The sequence below is a fragment of the Pan paniscus genome, chromosome 3 (genome assembly GCF_029289425.2).
Source record: "Pan paniscus chromosome 3, NHGRI_mPanPan1-v2.0_pri, whole genome shotgun sequence".
NCBI lineage: Eukaryota > Metazoa > Chordata > Mammalia > Primates > Hominidae > Pan > Pan paniscus.
The window spans coordinates 38,129,933-38,150,801 of record NC_073252.2 but is presented as its reverse complement, the minus strand read 5'-3'; the positions used below and the strand labels follow the sequence as shown (position 1 = coordinate 38,150,801).

General features: G+C 41.5%; 2 protein-coding genes across 6 annotated transcripts in view; both read right to left on the bottom strand.

Annotated features, from left to right (window-relative positions):
- Positions 1-20,869, bottom strand: part of TBC1D1 (TBC1 domain family member 1) — a 248,435-nt gene that overhangs the window by 175,066 nt on the left and 52,500 nt on the right. The window lies entirely within an intron of this gene.
- On the bottom strand, positions 1,993-4,696 carry PTTG2 (pituitary tumor-transforming 2). Its single transcript, XM_034958439.4, has one exon. It carries the CDS (start codon positions 2,684-2,686, stop codon positions 2,111-2,113), a length of 576 nt encoding a protein of 191 aa, XP_034814330.3. The 5' UTR covers positions 2,687-4,696; the 3' UTR covers positions 1,993-2,110.

Genomic DNA, 20,869 nt, shown 5'->3' with positions numbered 1-20,869 from the left:
ATATGCATAGCTTCAACTAAATGATTTTTATGGACTGTAGCAGAGGACCTGGCTTGTATTTTCTTAATGGTTTCATGTCTCATGCCAAGGCCATCATATGCAAAGAGACATCTGAAAAAAAGTTGATGTTTATTGCCAAAGAAGTACTTAAACTGACTGTAATGAAGATGTTAAAGAGCTTCAGAGAAGCTGTATACTATTTCCGTGGGCTGACCACAGACACACTTTAAATCAAAGGCCAGCTGATCATTGGACTTAGGGTGATTTTTAAAACACTTTCTTTTTATCCAAGTTTTTATTCAATTCCCTTGACTTATTTCAGTTTAGAATTTGACTTCTTATATCCTTATAGTAATCCCGAAAAAATTACTAAGAATAAAAAATATCATAACTACTAACATAACTAAGTCCACAGGATATTAGAACTGCAAAGATACCATATAGCTAAACCTCTTTATTTACAGGTGATGAAACTGAAGTCTGAAAGGTTAATTATTCATCCATCCAACAAATATTTATTGAGTTTCTACTCTGATATCATTTAGATCTTTACTATGCTAATAACCATACATAAATATGGCAGTAAACATTTAGAAATTTAAACGTTTAGTGTCTCTATCAACAGCTATAAGAGTAAAATTTTAGATGTTACCAGCTTGCCCAAGGTTGCATATCCATTAAACAGAGGAAGCAGGGTTAAGACCCAGGGAGTCTGACTCCAGTAATACTTCCTGTCTTGCCATGGGATACACCTATGGTTCTTGAATCCAAAATGCAGAAATGTGAATCTTACAGGAGAATGAGGCCCTATCATTTACAGAATGTGATGTCTTCCTTTACAGATGAAATTTAGTTCTTCTGGTGAAGAGGACAATGGCTGGGTAGGAGCTTATGCCCACACCTAATGGAAACTTATCCTTGACCTGCGTGGCTACTGGCCCAAGATAAAGATTACTTGGAGCAGCCCACCACAGAATCAGCTCCAAGATATGGGGGAAGTACTTGGACACCATAGTGAACAAAACAGAGATGGTCCCTGCCCTCATGGGGCCCACAGTTTATTTGGGAAGACAGGCAATGTACAAGTAAATTCTCAAATATTTTATGATTTGTCTTGAATTTTTAAACTTAAACCTTCTCCAGTTTTAAAATAGCATGGAAGCAAAAATCAAAATGGAGTGGGGCAGATCACAAAATTGTAACTCTTCTCTAAGGACCAGTATGACAGCCTAGGACTGAGAGCTTGCATCTTTTTTGGAGGTCAGTTCTGACAGCATCCTTTGATTGAAGAGGGATTTGGAAACTTTGGCCTGTCATGGCCTTTGATGGTTCTTAAATAGCCACATCCAGTTGGCTTTTTGTGGAATAACATGTTCAGAGACATAACCACCACCCGCTTTCAGTAGAAAGAGCAAAACCACTAACATGTATAATGAATAGCAGCTCCTGGCCTAGGAAACTCACTAAGTCTTGGAATTCAGGAACCAGAGAGGAACCCCTGAAGCCTCTCAGGTGATCTGGTTTGACACCAGACATCTGTGACTCTATCAAAGCTTTGTACAGAATTCATGGCATGGACATAAAAGTGCTTTAAGTTGTAAGACATTAGCAGAATAAGATATGGGATTTCATGAATATTGTTTAGCCATATAGACATTTTAAGATAATCAGTGTTAGTCCTAGCTGCAAATATGTTCCCTATTTTTTTTAGCATTCCACAAAATTCTCAATTCTTTTAATTATCTCCCTTTGCTGCTAGGGCCTCCTTAAGGCTTTCATCTGGTTCACACTAGGCTGGGAAGAAAAGATGTAGGAAGTTCTTGGCCTGGCCCTGGCCTTTTCTCCTTTATCCTTTGCTATTTCCTGTCTCCTGTTTCTCTACAGAAGTAAATCATGTTGACATATCCCCAAAGAGTAGGGGCTGTAGTATGGAAGAAATATAGAAACGAGGGACAGCTGAGACAGATGCACATAAAGAGGAATATGACCCACTTTATATTTATGTATTTATTATGTTGTTAAACAAATAATGCTTTATTAATACAAATACACACAAACTCCAAAGCACTAAGAAATTTAAATATCTATGTCATAGCAAACAGCTGGCAATTCAACATCCAGGGTCGACAGAATGCTTGAAGGAGACTGCAAACAGATTGCATTCCCATGGTGGAGAGGGCATTCTCACAGGTGAAGGGGGTCCCAGCTGAAACAGCTTTTCAAGCTCTCCCTCCTCATCAAGGATCATGAGAGGCACTCCACTCAAGGGGAGGTGTGCAATCTGGTGCTCTTCAGGCAGGTCAAAACTCTCAAAGTCTAGAAGATTGAAGGGAAAGAATTTTTCTGTTTCTGGATAGGCGTCATCTGAGGCAGGAACAGAGCTTTTTGTTTTAACAGTCTTCTCGGTCATCTTTTTGGCAGAAAAGCTTGGCTGTTTTTGTTTTCTGGGTCCATTGGTCTTTACTGACTTTTCTGTAGCTCTGTTGACAGTGCCCAAAGCCTTTCTGGTAGCTTTAGGTAAGGCTGATGGAGCATCGTATGTTTTGCCAAAACGTGGTGTTAAAACTTGAGATATCCCATCTAATGCTTTGATTGAAGGTCTAGACTCCAGCTTCAGCACATCCTTAGCAGCCACACGGGTGCCTGGTTCTCCAATTTCCTTATCAACATAGATCAGAGTAGCCATTCTGGATTATTGCTGCTCTCAACAGCCACATTCATCTAAGACCGTGGTCCCACTTTATATTTAGATAGAATGTTAACTATAGTGGAAATTGGTGTAATATCTAATTTTTGTGCCTAGCACATCATCTGAGAGTTAGCATTAACTCATATAAAGAGCACAGGCCTGAGGTCAGACAAACCTGGGTAGGAATCTCAGGAGTACCACTTTCTGTTAGCTGTAAGATTTGGGCAAGTTAGCTAACATCCAAGCCCTATTTCCACATCCATAAAATGGAGGTAAAACCCAACTCTTACACATTGTTAAATGATCAAAAACCACTTAGGTAAAGGGCAGAGCAACCAATAAATAAATAGTTTCTGCCGTTATTGCATTTTCTAATTTATAATGTACTTTTGCATACATTATTTCACTTCTTACTAACCTTTAATAAATGCAAGTCTTCCATTTTTTACTAAAGCAGCACCCCTGAAGTTTCTCTAAACTGCAAAATGCTCAAATGTTTCATCCCAAGTTATCCCTTTTGCCAACTCTGATCTACTGGTGGCAGACAATCCAGCATGCAGTGGTGGGGAGAGCCGAGAGGCCCTCTCTGAGCAACGTGACTACTAATGGTGCTTGCTTGGGCAGGAATACTGGACTATGGCAATGACTATATACCTTTGCCAACCCAACCCCAATCTAGTCCAGGCTATTGATTCACAGCAGCAAAGGGTCACTTCTGTTTCTAAGGCCTAGAGATAAGTTGAGGGCAGTTTTGCAGTGAGCCATTTCAATTCAATGATAAATATTCTTGTTGTCTAATTCATTCTATGAATCTTTGACCCAGTGACATATGTGCATACGTATTTGAGCCCATATGCAAAAATATACAGTTGAGTCTTGAACCATACAGGATTGAGTCGCATGGATCCACTTGTTCTCAGATTTTCTTCTGCGGCTGCCACCTCTGAGACAGCAAGACCAACCCCTCCTCTTCCTCCTCCTCCTCAGCCTATTCAACGTGAAGACAATGAGGGTGAAGACCTTTATGATGATCTATTTCTACTTAATGAATAATGAAATGTGTTCTCTTCCTTATGATTTTTCTTAATAACATTTTCTTCAGCTTACTTTATTGTGAGAATACAGGATATAGTGCATAAAACATACAAAATATATGTTAGTCGACTGTGTTATTGGTGAGGTCAACGGAAGACTATCGGTTAAGCTTTTTGGGAGTCAAAGGTTATAGGTGGATTTTCGACTATGCAGGTGATTGGCGCCCCTAACCCTCACATTGTTCAAGGGTCAACTGTGCCTGTTTATCTGCATAAGGCCACCTCAAATACAAAGGGCCATTCAAAGGTATCATTAGAAGTCTTGCTCTTAACCTGACACAGCTAGCTAGAAAGTGACAGAGCCATGACTTGGACCTGGTATATCAACTGATTGATGTAACCTCTATATGGAGCTTGTAAATTCAAGTGCCACCCAGAGTCAGTGAGGGAATGTAAATATATGATGTGCCAGTGGAAGACAATGGGGAACAGGGAGACTGGTGGGGTAGAGTGTGTGTGCCAATCTGCAGGCATTCCAGTTGAACTGTTTTTCTTCAAACACTATGGTAGGCAACTTTTACAATAAAGTTTGCAGGCCACCTGTCTGTAATCCTGTCTCATTATACCATTAGCAGGAATTATTATTAAACAACTTCTTTCAACTGTTCCGACACATTCATTTTTTATTAACAGCCTTCTAATGGTACTCTGAATTGGGGCAGAAATAATTAAAGTAAAAGATGTCATATATGTGTCCTAAAGAAGGGACAAATAAAGGAGGTCTAGAGGTGTGAAAGCAAATCTAATCCAGGAACACTTTCTGGAGGAGGTGGCATTTGAGCTAGGAGAGATGGAATGCTTAAGTAAGAGAAGGAGCTAGGAGAGACGGAATGCTTAAGTAAAAGAAGAGGAAATCTCCCCAGGCAAAAGAAACAACAATGAACAAAACAGAGGAAAGCATGGCTACGAGGAAAAATTAACTGTCCCATTTTGCTGGAAAATAGAGTACACCATCTTGGAACAAAAATAAAAAATATGAAGAATCATCTGGGACCAGATATGGTCAAGGTTCTTGATTGCCAAGCTAAGGAATCTGGTGTTTATTGGTTAGAGATGAAAATGGCCTGCTCAGAGAATGGGTTTTCTAGGAGATGAATCTGCTTTGTTGATCTTACAGACTCTTTCTTAATGTGAAGCATACTTTTTTCCTAGACAACTTCAAATCTGAAAAATTTGTTACTATTCTTAGCATATGTTTTTGAAAGTAAACTTGGTCGCCATAAATGTATATGAGAAAAGGGGCATTAAAAACTGGCAGCAAATCCAGTAACTGTAGCCATCTGTGTTTCTGTTGTTCTAAGCAGAGATCAACAAAAATAGCATTTTAAAAAACATATAAGTATGGTTGAAGTAATATTTTCCAGTGAAGCTTTCCACAAGTGGCTGCTGATAATTTTATCTGGTATTTTAAAATAAAATACACTACCTACAGGACACCATGAAAAACTATCATCTGTTGCATTATAAATGGAAGAATAAAAGGAAGGAAAGACAGGAGGGAGGGAGGAAAATGATATGTAGTTTGTCAGGAAATGTAAATCACATGTCAGAATTGACCTTTTAAAAAGTAATAATGAGCAATAAGAAAAACATCAAACAATCTGTTCTGAACTTTTATGAAAAAGTGGTGTAGGATAAAAATGGAGTTTGGAGTCAGAAAGACTGTTTTGGAATCTCAACTCTCTTCTCTTTCTATATTATTTATTTATTTGTTTTTATTTTTATTATTTTAAGAGATAGGACCTTGCTCTGTTGCTGAGGCTGTGATCATAGCTCACTGTAGCCTCGAACTCTTAGGCTCAGGCAATCCTCCTGCCTCAGCCTCCTGAGTACCTAGGACTACAGGCACGCACCCCCATGCCCAGGTAATCTTTTTATGTTTTGTAGAGAGGGGTCCTGCTGTGTTGCTCAGGCTGGTCTTGAACTCCTGGGCTCAAGATATCCTCCTGCCTTGGCTTCCAAAGTGTTAGGATTACAGGCATGAGCCACTGTGCCCAGCAATACATATTCCTGTCAACAGATAAATTCCTTGTCTCTAAAAAGTAGTGTTATTTATTACTTTAATGATTGTGAAGAATGAAAACATGTGTAATATCAGGTATCATACATTTGTCTCTTTCCTTCTTTTGGAAAGGAAGAGATATGTCTGCCACATTGTGTAACTGTGGCCATGAGTATTATACAAACTCATGAGGGGCTTATGTTCTCCCATCTCACGTAGGGAGTCTAAATGTTTATGTGGTCAGCTTGATCCTTCCTGTAAGGGGAGGGAGGCCATGGTGCAGATAATCCCAAAGACCGGATAGGAGTAATCCTTTACGTTTCACTGTGGCATGCATCAGTGGCTTCTTTGGGGGAAATTCATTTCTACACTCCCTTCTTTTTTTTTTTTCTTTTGAGACGGAGTCTTGCTCTGTTGCCCAGGCTGGAGTGCGGGGGCGCGATCTCTGCTCACTTCATCTTCCACCTCCTGGGTTCAAGTGATTCTCGTGCCTCAGCCTCCCAAGTAACTGGGACTACAGGTGTGCTCCACCACACCTGGCTAATTTTTAGTAGACATGGGGTTTCACTGTGTTGGCCAGGCTGGTCTTGAACTCCTGACCTCAAGTGATCTGCCCATCTCGGTCTCCCAAAGTGCTGGGATTACAGGTGTGAGCCACTGTGCCCGGCTACACTCCACTTTTCTTAAATTAATACTAACATTAGTTGGCGTCCCTGAGCATATCACATGAGGTCAAGGGGAAAAGACACAGAATGGAAGTACAGGGAAAAGCCATTTGGTCATTTTAAATGTGTTAAAGCACAATGAGGATAGTCTGCTGGAAGTTTATTCACTTCACATTCAATATGTATTGAGCACCTACTGGGGGCCAGGTACTGTCTAGTCTGTGGCAATACATCTGTGAGCAAAACAAACCAAAACCCCTGCCCTCGGGAAACTTACATCCTAGTGAAAAGAGAGTCAGACAACGAATGAAACAAATTTTTAAATGGCATAGTGTATTAGAAGTTCATTAAGCCGGGTGTGGCGGCTCATGCCTGTAGTCTCAACACTTTGGGAGGCTGAGATGGGTGATCGCTTGAAGTCCAGGAGTTCGAGACCAGCCTGGGCAACACAGGGAGAACCCCCGCTCCCATCTCTACAAAAAATACAAAAATTAGCCGGTTGTCATTCCAGCTACTCAGAAGGCTGAGGTGGGAGGATGGCTTGAACCTGGGAGGCAGAGGTTGCAGTAAGCCTAGATCACGACACCGTACTCCAGCCTGAGTGACAGAGACGTTGTTTCAAAAAAAAAAAAAAGTTTATTTGAAGCAGATTATATGTATTTTGGGGGAAGATATTTATTTTTTATTTTTTAAATAGAGACAAGGTCTCACTATGTTGCCCAGGCTGGTCTCAAACTCCTAGACTCAAGCAATCCTCCCACCTTAGCCTCCCAAAGTGCTGGAATTACAGGCGTGAGACACCACGGCCAGCCCTGACAATATGTATTATAATCTATATGCATAAGAGAAAAATGAAAAGTGTAAACTTTGAGGTAAAGCTCTCTTAAACACTGCTTATTCTTGGACCACAGGTGCTCATAACAAAGGGCAGAAATTTTTGTAAAAAAGAGTCACAGTGGAAACTGCACATTGTAACACATTGTAATTTATATACAGTTGACCCTCTTTACCCATGGGTTTTGCATCTGTGGATTCAACCAACCGTGGATTGTAAATATTTGGAAAAAACAAAGGATGGTTGTGTCTGTACTGAACATGTACAGACATTTTTTCTTATAACTATTCCCTGAACAAAACAGTATAACACTATGTATGTAGCATTTACACTGTATTGAGTAGTATAAGTAATCTAGAGATGATTTAAAGTATATAGGAGGGTGGGCACAGGTTACAGGCAAATACTATGTCATTTTATATCGGGGGTTTGAGCATCCATGGATTTTGGTATCCACAGGGGTGGTAAAACCAATGCCCTCATCCCCACATACACTGAGGGACAACTGTATACACATAGAGAGGTATGTATGTGCAGTTCATGGGAATCTCTCATTAAGTCTGCGCTACCTTTGGAAAAAAACTGGGAGAGATACATGCTCCAGAAGTAAAATGAAGGGGTGATTTCTTTTTTTACTTTTTATAGTTTCTTAAATTTATTAGATTATACATGGTTTTTAACTTGTGTTTTACAACATTTTTCAAATAAAAATAAAAAGTGAGTTAAAGAAAGATGAGATAGTTCTACATGTACTGACAGAAATCGGTACATGACACATTAGGTGGAAAATCTAGATTACAGAGCTTTGTATCACCTGATTATGTATGTGTTAAATACATAGGTTTTAAAAAAATCCACTGCTAAGTGAGCCAAGATCGGATCACGCCACTGCACTCCAGCCTGGATGACAGAGAGAGACTCCGTCTCAAAAAAAAAAAAAGACTGTTTCAAAAAAAAAAAAAAATCCACTGCTAAGAGTCATATGATACACAGATTTTTTTTTTCATGTCAGCTGTTCTGAGACAGCTGAGTGAGGGATCCCATCAGAGTTTCAGTGAATCACCCCGCCTCTTCATCGCCCACATACAGTATCACTAAGTAGGCACTTCCGCCTCAGAGCCGACCTTCAAAGCATCCCTTCCTCCATCGCAGCCACTATTATCCTAGGCCGGTCCTCATCATCTCTAACTTGAATCACCTCAAAGGTATCCTCACTGGTCTCCGTCCATTCTTGACATGACTTCCAAGACCCTTCCAAATCTGGCCTCAACCTACCTGTGACTGATATTAATTCTACCTAATAATGATTCCCCCATTTCCTCTTCACTAAAATAACCCTAATTTTGTTCAGACAATAGACGTAGACCTTTGATCTCAGCTGTAGCCCCATGGAATGCTCATGAGTTGGCACATAGTAGGCAATTTTTTTTTTTTTTACTGAATGAATAAATGTATAAATTAGTAATGTTAATCCTTTTATCTTCCCAAGTGAGTCATCTAAAAGTCAACATGTTCAGTACCATAGGAAAGGTTAAAAGAGAAAAAAAAGTCAACATGTGACCCACATCTGGCCAATGAGATATTAGAAGACGTCTGCCCCTCCTCTCCTACCTAGAATGCACTGGTGCGAGGAGCCACAGCAGCCATCTTGGAATCCTGAGGCCACACAACAAAAGGCCAAAGTCAACATGCTAGGGATTGCAAAGTGGAATGAGACAAAAGCCTGTTATTGGTGATTTAGATCCAGCCACTCTGGAACTGCTTGCATTCCTATCCTTATTCTGTGAGATATCTAAGTATCTCTGTTTTCTAGACCAGAGTTTAATGGGCCTATGAATCGCTTGGAAATCTCCTTACAATGGGAATGTTGATTTTGCAGGGCTGAAGTGGAGCCTGATAATCTACATTAATAACGGGCTCCCTGGCAATGTTGTTAAGGATGTCAAAATGAGAAATGACGATACAAGCCACTATAAATTAGGCATTCTATTACTTTTAGCTGAACTCATCCTTATTTTCTGCTGTCCCTGGCCACATGCCAAGCTAACCACAGTAACCATCCAATCTTCTCAAAATATACAAACTGTCTCCCAGGCATGGCTCATGTTTATCCCTCCCTTGAAGGAGCTCCAAGGTTCTGTAGAATTTACCACTATTCTACACATCAACCTTAGTCAATTCTTCTACTCATCAACCATTTGCATTTTCCCAGATATGCTTTCTCCTGTCTCTTATTCAAGTCATGATTAAACAGTTATAGTGACATATTTAATAGACAAAATGATTTTAAAATACCTCAAGCTTAATTGCAAAATTATTGAATTCCCTAGTAGATTTTACATATTATACTACATAACTGGTTGTGTTTCATTTCAGAAAAGTGGGAATTAAAAACTACAGGAGCAGGATTCTATTACCAGTAATCACATGCAGTGCCTCTCCTTGATGAAGCTTTAATTGCACATGCCACTTTGAAAACGTTTTTAATAAAGTCTGATATTAAGATTTGTCAGTTAAAAACTGAGCTCAGAAGAATTACTCAGGATCACCTCCAGATTAAAAACACCATTTCTCTCTTATCTGTCCAAGAAATTCCTACCTGGTTCTATTCCATTAATTAGTAATATGCTTTTCATATCACACTGTGGTATTCCAAAATTTAGCATTCATGCTTTCATTCCAAACTTGTCGGAAAAGGCACCAAATTACTGGCTCCGAATGCAAAATGTCTGCATGCCACAGTGGGAGAGGAATGGAGCTAATGCATATGGATTCCAATTACCTGCAGCTGAGACAATAAACGGCATATCCAAAACCACGTCATCAATCAGCACATCTAGCCGTGCACAATTTTGATCCCACATCATCAATCAAATGTCTTGATTTGATTTTCACTGTAAATTAACACAATTTTTCTGCAGCCCCCATCAACTCAAAACCATCACATAATCTGTGCAAACGACAAGGCCATGTGGGATAAGTAAAAAACCAGGATTCAAGAGATGGACATTTTATTTTTCCCTTTTAAAAAATTTTTATTTCTAAGTTTCAGGGTACATGTGCAGGATGTGCAGGTTTGTTACATAGGTAAATGTGTGCCATGGTGGTTTGCTGCACCTATCAACCCATCGCCTAGATACCAAGCCTAGCATGTATTAGCTGTTTTTCCTAATGCTCTCCCTCCCCTCACCCCACCCCCTGACAGGCCCCAGTGTGTGTTGTTCTCCTCCCTGTGTCCACGTGTTCTCATTGTTCAGCTCCCACTTATAAATGAGAACATGTGGTGTTTGGTTTTCTGTTCCTTTGTTAGTTTGCTGAGGATAATGGTTTCCAGCTCCATCCATGTTCCTAGAAAGGACATGATCTCGTTTCTTTTTATGGCTGCATAGTATTCCATGGTGTGTATGTACCACATTTTCTTTATCCAGTCTACCATTGATGGACACTTGGATTGACTGAGAGATGGAGATTTTAATGTATATTCCATCAGTGATTTAGCACAAGATTATCAGCCCTTTCCCCAAGTCAACAGAACTTTAAGTCACATGCTGAAAAGTAAAAAATCTAAAATCTAGCCTGTGATTTCCGCACGGACTCAGCGAAGATCACAACAAAACTTCAAAGCGCGTGTGAAGTCGCAGGATAAATAGTCTCAGGGCCACTGGGATGAACTAGAAGCTGCTGGGTTCATCATGACTGCAGGCCTTGCAGCAAGCTTCACGTTGCTGACACTGGTGGTTCACTGTTGCTTTCCAGGCAGGGCTTTCTTCCTCACCTTCTCTGGCAGCTCTTTCAAAGGTCCCCTACAGTGATGATGAGCACTGTAATACAGGGAAAGGCTTATACATAGTCTGAGAACACATAGGTGTCAGTATGTAGGTTTGTACAGTCACAGGGAGGGACATGGTAAAAGTACATACCCATTATCACCTGAACTCCATGTCAGTATTGTAATAGCTAAAAATCGTATCTGAATGATTTACTCCTCTGGGCAAAGGCTGTGACCCCTCTACAGATTTTCAGTGTTTATTCTCCTGGACAAACACTATAACCATTTTATAGATCCTAAGTGTTTCACTGAACAAATACTCTGACTTCTTTCAAATGTTGTTTTGAATGTCCTTTTCAAATATCGAAAGTCCACTTCCCTAACTTGGCTGAGTGTCACCGCATCTCCTCTTCCCTAGCAGAGTGTCACAAGGTTCCTTCCCCTGCTGTGACCACAGAAGATAAATCTCGTGGAGAGTCTTGGGCACAAGAATAAAAAAGAGCCTGTAGTTCTGATATGTTAACAAATTAGGGTGGTGGTCCCCAGGATGTAGCTGGAGATAATTCCCCTCCTTCGTTCCTATAATGCAGTTCTTATAGCAGCAAAGTTTTGTTTATAGATTCTGAGGCCATGTATTTTTTTAACCACCTATATTTATGAAAAATGTCAAATAGGAAAGTAGAGAGAATATTCTAATGAACTCCCAGGTTCCATCACCCAATTTCAACCAGTGTCAGCTCGGGACCAATCTTATTTCGGTATCCACACCCACTTCTCTTCCCACGATCATTTTTAAAAACAATCCCTGATATGCTATTTCATTCATAAATATTTCAGTATACAGTAAATAGCCCCCAAAGACAGGAATTCTTAGTGCTTTGTGTTTTTTGAACACAAAGGACAATATATTTTCAAATCATCAGGCCAAACTGGGGAAAAGTACATTGTATTGTTCAGCTATTTATATTTCTCACAATAAATAATTTAAAATGGTGAATAGGCCAGGCGCAGTGGCTCACACCTGTAATCCCAGCATTGGTGGGAGGCCGAGGAGGGTGGATCACCTGAGGTCAGGAGTTCGAGACCAGCTTGGCCAACATGGTGAAACCCTGTCTCTACTAAAAAAGAAATATAAAAATTAGCTGGGCATGGTGGCAAGTGCCTGTAATCCCAGCTACTTGGGAGGCTGAGGCAGGAGAATCGCTTGAACCTGGGAGGTGGGGGTTTCAGTGAGTCGAGATCACACCACTGCACTCCAGCCTGGGCAACAAGAGCGAAACTCCGTCTCAAAAAAAAAAAAAAGTGACTACATGTCATTGTACATTTGTCCAATTCACAGGATTTACAACACCAAGAATGAGCCCTAATGTAAACTATGAATTTTGGGTGAGAACAATGTGTCAATGTTGGTTCATCAATTGTAACAAATGGACCACTCTGGTGGGGAATGTTGCTATTGGGGGAGGCTGTGCATGTCGGGGGCGGGGGGGTGTGGGGCGGGTGGCTATATCTGTAGCCTCTTCTCAATTTTGCTGTGAACCTAAAACTACTCTAAAAAAATGAAGTCTTAAGAATTTTTTGAAAAATCCATTAACTCAATCCTATTTTTTTTTTTGCAAAGACGGCATAAAGGGTCTTTCCATAAATGAATGAAAAACTTCATGAACCATTCACAAGGCTCTATGGTTTATAATAAGAAATCCTCTATTATCAGGCATGCTTCTGTTTTACACAAATTAACACATAAAATCCTCCTAACAACTTTTTTCAGTAGGTTCTGTGACAATACCCATTTTACAGATGAGGAAAATGAGGCACAAAGAGGTGAAGTTATTTGCCCAGGGTCATTCAGGTGCAGAACTGCGCCTCAGACTCACGCCACAGCCTCTGATCTCTTCATATGCATATTCTCAGCCTGGTGTAATATCGTATTGTCCTGGTTTGTCAATTTGGTTCCCCCAAAAACAGATCCTGAGAGAAGGAATTTGGGACAGGGAGTTTGTCTGGTTGGAGACCCCAGGAAGCAAAAATATAGGCATGTAAATAAAGACACAGGGAAGAAAGAAAGGCCAGTAAAAAAGGGTATGGTAATGAATGGGTTACCTCTCGGTGCAACTGGGGTTCAACTCCGTTAGGAATCTTCTAAGAAATCATGGAGAATAGGCGTCAGCAAACTACAGTCAGCAGGTCAAATCCAACCCACACAATGTCTATTTATAAATAAAGTTTTATTGGAACATAGCCAAGCCCATTCTTTTGGTACCGTCTATTGTTACTTTCATGCTAAAATGGCAGAGTTGAATAGTTGCTACATAGACTGTATGGCCTACAAAGTTGAAAATATTTACTTTCTGGTCCTAAGAGCAAAAGTTTGCTGACCTCTCATGTAGAACGTCTGGAAGGAAGAAGGAAAGCTGAGCATGTAGTCACTTCAACAGTTTAGGGTTGCCCTGGAGTGATTAGATCCCTAGCACTGCTAAGGGATTTTCAGACAGTCTGAGAAAGCCTCAGGCTGAGAAGCAAAGAGACTGGTGGTTAAAATGAGAAGCTGCCAGTATGCACCTGTGGGTGAACTTGGAGGCAGGCACCGCAGTACGTGCTACAACATCCATGTGCCTCAGAAGTCTCATTTATATTAAGGGTATTAAAACTGAGCACACAGAATAGTGTAAGAATTATACTGGAAAAAATACATCAACCTAATAGGAAGCACTCAATAAAAGTTATCAATTCCTTTGCAAACAATTTTCCTAAACACAAGTAATTAGGCAGCACTATCATTGATACCTGTAACCTAAGTCTAAGTTCTTTACTGCACAGAAAAATATGTCAAAAGAGTCTCCACATATTTTGTTAAATACAAAATGAACCAGATGGTCTGCAAATAAATAGCTGTCTACTCAGATCGTATCTGTGCCTGTGATTGATATATGCCTCTCTCTTTACCAGTTGAAATAACCATTAGTTGTTGAAATAAAACTGATTGAGAATAGCAGCGTTGTTCAAAATAGCCAAAAACTGAAAGCAACCCATGGCCATCAACTGACGACTGGATAAACAAAATGTGGTATATCCATACAATAGAGTATTATTCATCCATAAAAGGAAATGAGTTACTGATATATGCTACAACATGATGAACCTTGAAAACATTATACTAAGTGAAAGATGTCAGGCAGAAGAGACCACATATTACATGATTCTATTCATGTGAAATGTTCAGAATATGCAAGTCTATAGTGATGAAAAGTAGATCTGTGGTTACGGCTGAAGAAGTACGGGAGGAAGACGGGGGGTGACAGCTGATACGTACAAGTTTTTTGGGGGAGTGCCAAAAACACTGAAATTAACCTGTGGTGATGGTTGCACAACCCTGTGAATATACTAAAACCCACTGAACTGTATACTTCAAATGGGTAATTTTTTTTTTTTGAGACAGAGTCTTGCTCTGTTGCCCAGGCTGGAGTGCAGTGGTGAGATCTCGGCTCACTGCAACCCCCACCTCCCAGGTTCAAGAAATTCTCCTGCCTCAGCCTGTGGAGTAGCTGGGATTACAGGCATGCGCCACCACGCTCAGCAAATTTTCGTATTTTCAGTAGAGACAAGGTTTCACCATGTTGGCCAGGCTGGTCTCAACCTCTTGCCTCCAGTGATCCACCCACCTTGGCCTCCCATAGGGCTGGAATTAACAGGCGTGAGCCACCGCGCCCAGCCTCAAATGGGTGAATTTTATGGTATGTGAATTAATGACTGAGTGAGAAAAGGCAAGTTCCTGTACTTGATACAAAATGCCCATAGAATGTTCTCAGTGGAAGCTCTTCTTCGCACATCCACTGCCCTCCAGTCCGCCTTGCTGCGCCTCTGACATGGTGCCTCTTATAATCTTCTTTCTGGACCTGCCCGTTCTTCTAGCCCTGTCTTCACACTCTTTTTCCTACCATGGGGTTCAGGTCTTGCAGTTTGACTGCATCCTGGACACACCACCAGCTGACTATGTGACCTTGGGCAAGTTACTTAACCTCTTGGCTTCAGTTTCCACTTTGTTAACTAGGAATAATCATAGTACCTACCTATTATTATTATCGTTAACTGACATTTATTGAGAACTTACCATCTAGCAGGCCCTGTTCTTTTATTTGGGGGTACTACCTTTGTTTTAACTTTTTTTTTTTTACAATGAACTGTCCACTTGTGTTTTGACATATGAACATGTCCGTGAAACTAAAACACAATTTACCAAACACTTCCCGTCACCCCCAAAATTCTTGTGCCACTTTGTAATCCATCCTTCCCTCTACTTCGTCTCCAAACAACCACTGATCTGTTTGCTTGACTAAACATTAGTTTGCGTCTTCTACAGTTTTATAGAAACAGAAGTATGTATTATGCCTGGGCAACATAGTGAGGCCCTGCCTCCGCAAACAAAATTTTTTTAATTAATGAAGTGCAGTGGTGCTCACCTGGTGTAACCTGGGGAGGTTGGGACAGGAGGATTGCTTGAGCCCAGGAGGTCGAGGCTGCAGTGCGCTATGATCGCACGACTATACTCCAGCCTGGGTGACAGAGTGAGAGACCCTGTCTCTAAAAAATAAAACATAAATAGGCCGGGCATGGTGGCTCATGCCTGTAATCTCAGCACTTTGGGAGACCGAAGCAGGTGGATCACTTGAGGTCAGGAGTTTGAGATCAGCCTGGCCAACATGGTGAAAGTCCATTTCTACTAAAAATACAAAAATTAGCCTGGCATGGTGGCGCACGCCTGTAGTCCCAGCTATTCAGGAGGCTGAGGCAGGAGAATCGCTTGAACCCACGAAGTGTAGGTTGCAGTGAACAACAGTGGCACTACTATACTCCAGCCTGGGCGACAGAGCAAGACTCTGTCTCAAAAATAAATAAATACATAAATAAATGAATAAACAGAATTATGTAGCATGTACTCTTTACTTGGGGAGTGCGGGTAGGGGAGATGTCTGCGTTGTTTTGCTCAGCATAATGACTTTGAGATCTTCCCCAGTGCTATGTTCATCATCCGTCCATCCCTTTTTATTGTTGAGTCGCATGCCATTTACCACCTGTTGCCAGACATGTAGGCTGTTTTCAGCTTCTAGATTGTTTTCCATTTTTGGCTATTACATAAAAAGCGGCTAGGAACCTTAGTGTACAAGACGATGTGGATGTGCATTTTCCTTTCTCTTGGGTAAATACCAAGGAAAGGAGTCCTGAGGCAGTCCTGAAATTTGGCATAGCCCAGGAGAAGATATGTCTCATGGCATGTAGGCAGAAGGACAACTACAATTGGCACTGCCGCAACTCCCACTTTCTCATGCCTTCTCCAGACAGCCCCAGTCCCTGCTGCCACCACAACTCCACTTCTCCTCCCTGTGGTTTCACAGCCCGGCTTCCTCTTCCTGCAGGTCATGCCAGCAGTCCTTTTCCCTGGGCCACTGTTGACCCTTCAAGGCCCAGGTCATGATCTAGCTTCTCTTTGGAACATGAAAAAATTATTGACTTCCTGCTCAGACAAAACAAGGGCATTATTTTAATAGATTCACACGATACTGTTTCTTCCCTTTTAGTGTTATAATTCTACATATGTAATAAGTGTACATATTTATGGGAGATGGAGTGATATTTCCATACGTGCATATGATGTATAACGACCAAATCAGGGTACTTAGCAACTCCATCATCTCAAACATTTATCATTTCTTTGTGTTGGGACCATGCAAAGTCCTCTCTTCTAGCTTTCTGAAAATATACAATAAATTATAGTTAACCATATTCACCCCACAGTGCTGCAAAGGCCAGAACTCATTCCTCCTAGGTAACTGTAATTTTGTTATAGAAAAATGGTTTTTCCAGCATTTCTAGTCTGCTGAGGTTCATTTGTATGACAGTCAAGACACTAAGGCAAGAGAAAATTAAATTTAATATCAAAGATCATTGCTTTTGCCAATTTTTAACTGTTACTTCTGTTCCTGGTACCTTCTTTTAAAGAGCCAATGTTTCTTTGTATCAAAATATATTATGGCTTTCTGTCATACTCATTGTAGCTTTGCTATAATCACCTTGTAAAATAATACTTTCAAAGGAAGGCCCTCCTCTGTTATCAGCACTCAGAATGTCCACATAGTTTCAGATGAATCACAGCTGACTTCTATTTTGGCTGCGACTTTAAACTAGATAATCTCAACTCACATTTTTAAAATTAACCCATATTTGTTCATTAGATTCTATCAAAAAGATTTAAAATTTATCCCATTTCATGAATGTAAAACAGAACTGCTACCAGTTTAGATACTAATACGGCATTGATTTCCAATAGAAAGGCTTTGTATGGGAATCCTGGATGTTATAAGCATATCTGATCTGCTCACTTCTGTGTATGAATACTGCAGACAGTTGTTTGGCAAAGAAGAAGCATACAACATCATCCAAGTAACATCCTTCTTTGACATAGACCTGGGCAAAGCAGGCTGGACTGAAGTGCTGGCTTTCGCTTCTAGGCTTTTTTTTTTTTTTTTTTTTTTTTGAGGTGGAGTCTCTCTCTGTTGCCCAGGCTGGAGTGCAATGGTGTGATCTTGGCTCGCTGCAACCTCCGCCTCCCAGGTTCAAGTGATTCTCCTGCCTCAGCCTCCCAAGTAGCTGGGACTACAGGTGTGCACCACCATGTTCAGCTATTTTTTGTGATTTCAGTAGAGATGGAGTTTGCCATGTTGGCCAGGCTGGTCTCAAACTCCTGACCTCAGGTGATCTGCCCGCCTCGGCCTCCCGAAGTGCTGAGATTACAGGCATGAGCCACCACACCCAGCCTACTTCTAGGCTCTTGAGAGGTCACATTGGATACCAACTTGAGACCTTATACTTGGACCAAGAGCGATGATTTGGGTCAGCCCTGTAACAACCTGAACTGCATTTATCCAACTTTCTATAAGTACATTATTCTGTTTACAGCTGTGCCTTATGGTTTGTCATATATTTCTTACAAAAAGTCCAGTCCAGGGCTGGACTCTACTAAGATTTATAACCACTAGTTCTGCTTTCTTAAAATTCAAATCACGACTTGTTGACCCAAGATGGCCAAATAGGAACAGCTCCAGTCTACAGCTCCCAGCGTGAACGACACAGAAGACGGGTGATTTCTGCATTTCCAAATGAGGTTCTGGGTTCATCTCACTGGGGCATGTCAGACAGTGGGTGCAGGACAGTGGGTGCAGCCCACCGAGTGTGAGCCAAAGCAGGGCGAGGCATCGCCTCACCTGGGAAGCACAAGGGATCAGGGAATTCCCTTTCCTAGCCAAGGTAAGCCGTAACAGACAGCACCTGGAAAATCGGGTCACTCCCACCCTAATACTGCGCTTTTCCAAGGGTCTTAGCAAACAGCACACCAGGAGATTATGTCCCGCACCTGGCTCAAAGGGTCCCACGCCCATGGACCCTCGCTCATTGTTAGCACAGCAGTCTGAGATTGAACTGCAAGGCGGCAGTGAGGCTGGGAGAGGAAAGCCTGCCATTGCTGAGGCTTGAGTAGGTAAACAAAGCGGCCGGGAAGCTCGAACTGGGTGGAGCCCACCACAGCTCAAGGAGGCCTGCCTGCCTCTGTAGACTCCACCTCTGGAGGCAGGGCATAGCTGAACAAAAGGCAGCAGAAACCTCTGCAGATTTAAATGTCCCTGTCTGACAGCTTTGAAGAGAGTAGTGGTTCTCCCAGCAGGCAGCTGGAGATCTGAGAACGGACAGACTGCCTCCTCAAGTGGGTCCCTGACCCCCAAGTAACCTAACTGGGAGGCACCCCCCAGTAGGGGCAGACTGACACCTCACATGGCTGGGTACCCCTCTGAGACGAAGCTTCCAGAGGAACGATCAGGCAGCAACATTTGCTGTTTAGCAATATTCGCTGTTCTGCAGCCTCTGCTGCTGATACCCAGGCAAACGGGGTCTGGAGTGGACCTCCAGCAAACTCCAACAGACCTGCAGCTGAGGGTCCTGACTGTTAGAAGGAAAACTAATGAACAGAAAGGACATCCACACCAAAACCCCATCTATATGTCACCATCATTAAAGACCAAAGGTAGATAAAACCACAAAGATGGGGAAAAAACAGAGCAGAAAAGCTGAAAATTCCAAAAATCAGAGTGCCTCTCCCCCTCCAAAGGAATGCAGCTCCTCACCAGCAATGGAACAAAGATGGATGAAGAATGACTTTGATGAGTTGAGAGAAGGCTTCAGACAATCAAACTTCTCCCAGCTAAAGGGGGAAGTTTGAACCCATCGCAAAGAAGCTAAAAACCTTGAAAAAAGATTAGATGAATGGCTAACTAGAATAACCAGTGTAGAGAAGTCCTTAAAGGACCTGATGGAGCTGAAAACTATGGCATGAGAACTACGTGACAAATGCACAAGCTTCATAGCTGATTCGATTAACTGGAAGAAAGGATATCAGTGATTGAAGATCAAATGAATGAAATGAAGCAAGAAGAGAAGTTTAGAGAAAAAAGAGTAAAAAGAAATGAATAAAGCCTCCAAGAAATACGGGACTATGTGAAAAGATGAAATCTATGTCTGATTGGTGTACTGGAAAGTGATGGGGAGAATGGAACCAAGTTGGAAAATACTCTGCAGGATATTATCCAGGAGAACTTCCCCAACCTAGCAAGGCAGGCCAACATTCAAATTCAGGAAATACAGAGAATGCCACAAAGATACTCCTTGAGAAGAGTAACTCCAAGACACATAATTGTCAGATTCACCAAAGTTGAAATGAAGGAAAAAATGTTAAGGGCAGCCAGAGAGAAAGGTCGGGTTACCCACAAAGGGAAGCCCATCAGACTGACAGCAGATCTCTCGGCAGAAACTCTACAAGCAAGAAGAGAGTGGGGGCCAATATTCAACATTCTTAAAGAAAATAATTTTCAACCCAGAATTTCATATCCAGCCAAACTAAGCTTCATAAGTGAAGGAGAAATAAAGTCCTTTACAGACAAGCAAATGCTGACAGATTTTGTCACCACCAGGCCTGTCCTACAAGAGCTCCTGAGGGAAGCACTAAACATGGAAAGGAACAACTGGTACCAGCCACTGCAAAAACATAACAAAATGTAAAGACCGTCAATGCTAGGAATAAACTGCATCAACTAACAAGCAAAATAACCAGCTAACATCATAATGACAGGATCAAATTCACATATAACAATATTAACCTAGCCGGGCACGGTGGCTCACGCCTGTAATCCCAGCACTTTGGGAGGCCAAGATGGGTGGATCACAAGGTCAGCAGATCGAGACCATCCTGGCTAACATGGTGAAACCCCGTCTCTACTAAAAATACAAAAAAAATTAGTCAGGCGTGGTGGTGGGCACCTGTAGTTCCAGCTACTTGGGAGGCTGAGGCAGGAGAATGGCATGAACCTGGGAGGCAGAGCTTGCAATGAGCCGAGATCGTGCCACTGCACTCCAGCCTGGGCGACAGAGCAAGACTCCGTCTTAAAAAAAAAAAAAAAACACCAATATTAACCTTAAGTGTAAATGGGCTAAATGCTCCAATTAAAAGACTGGCAAATTGGATAAAGAGTCAAGACCCATCAGTGTGCTGTGTTCGGGAGACCCATCTTACATGCAGAGACACACATAGGCTCAAAATAAAGGGATGGAGGAAGATCTAACAAGCAAATGGAAAACAAAAAAAGGCAGGGGTTGCAATCCTAGTCTCTGATAAAACAGACTTTAAACCAACAAAGATCAAAAGAGGCAAAGAAGGCCATTACATAATGGTAAAGGGATCAATTCAACAAGAAGAGCTAACTATCCTAAATATA

What these genes read in the sequence shown, in the direction of transcription:
- PTTG2 (XM_034958439.4), bottom strand. Translation starts at nt 2,686, where the DNA reads ATGGCTACTCTGATCTATGTTGATAAGGAAATTGGAGAACCAGGCACC.